General features: G+C 51.2%; 1 protein-coding gene across 2 annotated transcripts in view; it reads right to left on the bottom strand.

Moving 5' to 3' along the window:
* Positions 1 to 4595, bottom strand: part of MPG (N-methylpurine DNA glycosylase) — a 49980-nt gene extending 45385 nt beyond the window's left edge. The window contains exon 1 of one of the 2 annotated variants that reach the window (XM_039492700.1): positions 4316 to 4595. In XM_039492700.1, coding sequence (XP_039348634.1) covers positions 4316 to 4561 — 246 coding nt within the window. In that variant the 5' untranslated portion in view covers positions 4562 to 4595. The remainder of the gene's footprint in view (positions 1 to 4315) is intronic. The other variant, XM_039492701.1, reaches the window with a different exon arrangement.
* Positions 4596 to 6000: the final 1405 nt, after the last annotated feature.

Here is a 6000-nt window from a genome sequence, read left to right on the forward strand (position 1 = left end):
TGGAACTCCTCGTTGTACATCAACTTTGTTGACTATGAGAAAGCATTCGATAGCGTGGATCGAGAGACCCTCTGGAAGCTCCTTCGGCACTATGGCATCCCAGCAAAGGTGGTCAACCTGATCAAGAATTCATACGACGGCATACACTGTAGAGTGATCCATGGAGGGCAGCACACAAACAGCTTCCAGGTGCGAACCGAGTCAGACAAGGATGCTTGTTGTCACCACTTCTCTTTCTCGTCATCGATTGGATTATGAAGACATCCACTTACAAGCGTAGGATGGAATCCAATGGTCATTGTGGACCCAGCTTGATGACCTGGACTTTGCCGACGACCTTGCACTCCTTTCGCACAGTAAACAGCAGATGCAAGAGAAGACCAACGTAGTGGCAGCCACGTCATCACAGGTTGGCCTCAACATCCACAAGGACAAGACCAAGATCCTTAGGATCAATTCCATCAGCAACGACCCAGTCACACTGAATGGAAGCCCCCTGGAAGAAGTGCAGTCCTTCACCTACCTAGGTAGCATCATCGACCAGCAGGGTGGCACAGACGCAGACATCAAAGTAAGGATTGGTAAGGCAAGAGCAGCCTTCTTACAGCTCAAGAACATCTGGAGCTCCAGAGAGCTGTCTTTGGCAATAAAGATTCGACTGTTCAACTCCAACGTGAAATCAGTCTTACTGTATGGAGCTGAAACCTGGAGGACAACCAAAACAACCACCAGGAAGATCCAGACCTTCATTAATAGCTGCCTCAGAAGGATTCTCCAGATCCGCTGGCCAGACACCATCAGTAACATCCACCTCTTGGAGAGGACCCATCAACTCCCAGCAGAGGAAGAAATTAGAAGGAGAAGATGGGGCTGGATAGGACATACACTACGCAAGCAGCCAACCAACATCACCAGACAGGCACTGCAGTGGAACCCCCAAGGCAAGCGGAAAAGAGGCCGCCCAAGAAATACCTGGCGACGCGACCTTCAGGTTGATAGCAAAAAAATGGGCTATACCTGGAACCAGCTAGAGCGAATGGCCCAGGATAGAAGACTATGGAGATCTGTTGTTGGCGGCCCATACCCCGGTTGGGGTGACGGGCATGAATGAATGAATGATGAAATATTCTTGGATTTTTTCTACATTTTCAAATATATTGATTTCAATTACAACACAGAACACAGAGTGTACAGTGCTCACTTTATATTATTTTTATTACAAATACTTGCTCTGTAAAAATGATAAAAGAAATAGTAAAAAGAACAGGAGTACTTGTGGCACCTTAGAGACTAACAAATTTATTTCAGCATAAGCTTTCGTGGGCTACAGCTCACTTCTTCAGATGCATAGAATGGAACACACAGACAGGAGATATTTATACATACAGAGAACATGAAAAGGTGAAAGTATGCATACCAACTGGAAGAGTCCAATTAATTGAGATGAGCTATCCTCAGCAGGAGGGGGAAAAAACAACAACTTTGAAGTGATAATTGAGATGACCCATAGAAGGTGTGAGGAGAACTTAACATAGGGAAATAGAATCAATTAGTGTAATGACCCAACCATTCCCAGTCTCTGTTTAAACCTAAGTTAATTGTATCTAATTTGCATATTAATTCAAATTCAGCAGTCTCTCTTTGCAGTCTGTTTTTGAAGTTTTTTTGTTGCAAAATTGCCACCTTCAAGTCTGTCACTGAGTGGTTAGAGAGGCTGAAGTGTTCTCCCACTGGTTTTTTAATGTTATGATTTCTGATGTCAGATTTGTGTCCATTTATTCTTGTGCGTAGAGACTGTCCAGTTTGGCCAATGTACATGGCAGAGGGGCATTGCTGGCACATGAAGTAGTATTTTTCAATTCACCTCATACAAGTACTATAGTGCAATCTCTTTAACATGAAAGTTGAACTTACAAATATAGATTTCTTTTTTGCTACATAACTGCACTCCAAAACAAAACAATGTAAAACTTCAGTCCTACTTCTTATTCAGCCAATCGCTCAGACAAACAAGTTTGTTTACATTTACAGGAGATAATGCTGCCCCCTTCTTATTTACAATGCCACCTGAAAGTGAGAACAGGCATGGCAATTTTGTAGCTGCCATTGCAAGGTATTTACGGGCCAGATATGCTAAACATTCGTATGCCCCATCATGCTTTGGCCACTTTTCCAGAGGACATGCTTCCACGCTGAGAACACTCGTTAAAAAAATAATGCGTTAATTCAATTTGTGACTGAACTCCTTTGGGGAGAATTGTATGTCTCCTGCTCTGTTTTAGCTGCATTCTGCCATATATTTCATGTTATAGCAATTTCAGATGATGACCCAGCACATGTTCCTTTTAAGAACACCTTCACCACAGATCTGACAGACTGCAAAGAAGGTATCAATGAGAAATTTCTAAAGATAGCTACATCACTCAACCCAAGGTTTAAGAAGGATGAGGTGTGGAGCATGCTTTCAGACTCTGATGTGGAAACTACACAACCCGAACCAACAAAAAAAGAAAATCACCCTTCTGCTGGTGGCATCTGACTCTGATGATGAAAATGAACATTTGTCTGTCTGCACTGCTTTGGATTGTTATCGAGCAAAACCCGTCATCAGCATGGACACGTCCTCTGGAGCAGTGGTTGAAGCATCAAGGGACATATGAATCTTTAGCACATCTGGCATGTAAATATCTTGTGATGTGGGCTACAACAGTGCCATGCGAGCACTTGTTCTCACTTCCAGGTGACATTGTAAACAAGAAGCAGGCAGCATTATCTCCTGCAAATGTAAACAAACTTGTTTGTCTGAGCGATTGGCTGAACAAGAGGTAGGACTGAGTGGACTCACAGACTCTAAAATTTTACATTGTTTTATTTTTGAATGCAGATTTTTTGGTACATAAGTCTACATTTGTAAGTTCAACTTTCATGATAAAGAGATTGCACTACAATACTTGTATTAGGTGAACTGAAAATTTGTTAGTCTTTAAGGTGCCACAAGTACTCCTGTTTTTTTTGAAAAATACTATTTCTTTTATTTTTTACAGTGCAAACATTTGTAATAAAAGAAGTGAGCATTGTACACTTTGTATTCTGTGTTGTAATTAAAATCAATATTTGAAAATGTAGAAAACATCCAAAATATTTAAATAAATGGTATTCTATTAACTGCATGATTAATCGTGCAATTAATTTTTTTAATTGCTTGACAGCCCTAATAACTTTGCATTGCCTTGTTCCCACTTCCCAGTCTGAGAAGTCAGCTGCCTTCAGAGAAAGGCAATACATAGGGATGGGTACTTATTGCTGTGTACATAAGGACAGGTGACCCCCAGGAAGGGCATAGGGTATATCCCATTTACAGACCAAGTACTGTCTTAAGGCCAAGGAAGCTGCAACCAAACCCTCATCTTCTGAAGAGCTGGGAGAGAGGCTATAGCTGGCCTGCACCCCATGCCCCTCCTTCCCCAACTGCTGAGGGAGCTCCTGGGAAGAGGGGCTGCACCCTGTGCCCCTTCTTCCCCAACTGCTGGGGGAGCTCCCGAGAAGAGGGGCTGCACCCTGTGTCCCTCCTCCCCCAACTGCTGGGGGAGCCCGGGGGGGGAGCTGCAGCCCATGCCCCTCCCCCCCAACTGCTGGGGGAGCTCCCAGAAAGAGGGCTGCACCCCGTGCCCCTCCTTCCTCAACTGATGGGGGAGCCCCAGAGGGGAGGATGCACCCCATGCCCCTCCTTCCTCAACTGATGGGGGAGCCCCAGAGGGGGGCTGCACCCCATGCCCCTCCTTCCTCAACTGATGGGGCAGCTCCTGGGAAGAGGGGCTGCACCCTGTGCCCCTTCTTCCCCAACTGCTGGGGGAGCTCCCGAGAAGAGGGGCTGCACCCTGTGTCCCTCCTCCCCCAACTGCTGGGGGAGCCCTGGGGGGGGCTGCACCCCATGCCCCTCCCCCCCCAACTGCTGGGGGAGCTCCCAGAAAGAGGGCTGCACCCCATGCCCCTCCTTCCCCAACTGATGGGGGAGCCCCAGAGGGGAGGATGCACCCGTGCCCCTCCTTCCCCAACTGCTGGGGGAGCCCCAGAGGGGGGGGCTGCACCCCGTGCCCCTCCTTCCCCAACTGATGGGGGAGCCCCAGAGGGGGGGGCTGCAGCCCGTGCCCCTCCTTCCCCAACTGCTGTGGGAGCCCCAGAGGGGGGGCTGCAGCCCGTGCCCCGCCTCCCCCAACTGACGAGGGAGCTCCTGGGAAGGGGGGGGGGCTGTAGCCAGACCCCCCGCTGGGGTTTCTCGATGGCTGGGGGGGGAGGGGCGGTCCGTGCTGCTCACCTGGGCCCGCGCGCCTCCAGCCGGCGCTGTGAGCAGGGGCGAGGCTGAGCCCGGGGAGAGCCGAGGGAGCCCCGCCTCACCGGAAGGACCGCGAGCTCCCAGCTCCGAAGTCCCGCCCCGGAGCGACCTTCCGCCCTCCCGTTTCCCCGGCTCGAGCGCCCCATGCACCCTCCGGACACAGCCCGCGGCGGGAGCTTCAGGCCCGGCCCCTGCGCTTCCCTCAGGGAGACACCGCCTCCCCCTCATGGCCTCTCCCCGTCCAGGGCCCGCTTGGGCGCTGCCCGCCCCCCGGCAGACCGACAGGCCCGTTCTGCTCTCAGGGCTCGCCCCTTGAGCCCGCACCTCCCGCTGGACACCCGCACCCTTTGTTACTAGGGGCCTCAGTGCGGGGGAGACAGGCCGGGCCGGGCCTGGAGGGTGCAGCTTAGGGGAGGCTCCCGGGTACTGGGGGGGCACAGGCCTGCCCAGGAGGGTGCAGTCTGACAGCATGCACAGCTACAACGCAAATAAGATCCTTCTGTTACTGGCAGTTGCTTGCCCACCATGATCCTTCCATTAAATGCATGTGTAGGTGCATACGCTCCCCCCAGGGGCGGCTCTAGGCCCCAGCACGCCAAGCGCATGCTTGGGGCGGCATGCCATGGGGGGCACTCTGCCAGTCGCCGGGAGGGCGGCAGGCAGCTCTGGTGGACCTTCCGCAGACGTGCCTGTGGAGGGTCTGCTGGTCCCACAGCTTTGGTGGAGCATCCGGGAGGTCCACTGGAGCCGCGGGACCGGCGACCGGCAGAGCGCCACCCGTGGCATGCCGCCATGCTTGGAGCGGCGAAATCGCTTGAGCCGCCCCTGGCTCCCCCCAGTCATGGGGAGCCCTGCATGTGCACACCACTAAGATACCAATCTCCACATATTAGGCATGTTAATTACCTTATTTTTATTGTATAAAATCCACATGCCCCTCACTATCCCTGTCAGAGCCTGATTTATCTGAGTCCACTCACCTTTCTGTTCCATGCAGAGCCCTACTTCCCTCACGCTCTGCTGGGTCCTGGCAGAACCCTGCTTCCTGCAGAACTTCCTACCCCTCACCCCATCCCCAGGCAAAGCAATTCTCCCCACATCCCTCCCTCTTGGGATGAGCCTCCCACACCACAGATCAGGGGTGGTCAACCTGTGGATCCGGAGCCACATGTGGCTCTTCAGAAGTTAATATGCGGCTCCTTGCATAGGTGCTGACTCTGGGGCTGTATTAGCTGCAGTTTTCCCAGCTGTGGTTTTGGGGCTGGAACCTACAGGAGAGGGTGGGCCTAGGTTTCCCTACCAGCTACTAAAAAAGTGACACCACCATCTCTAGGTAGAGTAACAAAAGACTACCTGAGACCATGGGACTTTGATACCCCAGAAGGGGAAAACTATAGTAACCTGGCTAGAGGGCCAAGCCATGAAGAGGGAGTATCTGAATCCAGTGAAAGAGACGGGGTGAGAAACCAAGGAAGGTGCATCAGACTAGTTGAAAACTAGTCCCCAGCTGTGGCCACAAGGAGGTGCCATAGCAGTGAATAGTAAACTCTGTGACAGGGATTTTGGGAGGAAGCTTGCATGCTATGACTACTGGTAGCTATATTTCTCCAGCCTAGCAGCAGTAAAAGAAAGTGTCTGTTTAGCGGCTAACCACCTACCTTATTTTC

The sequence above is a fragment of the Mauremys reevesii genome, linkage group 10 (assembly GCF_016161935.1).
Source record: "Mauremys reevesii isolate NIE-2019 linkage group 10, ASM1616193v1, whole genome shotgun sequence".
NCBI classification, from domain to species: domain Eukaryota; kingdom Metazoa; phylum Chordata; order Testudines; family Geoemydidae; genus Mauremys; species Mauremys reevesii.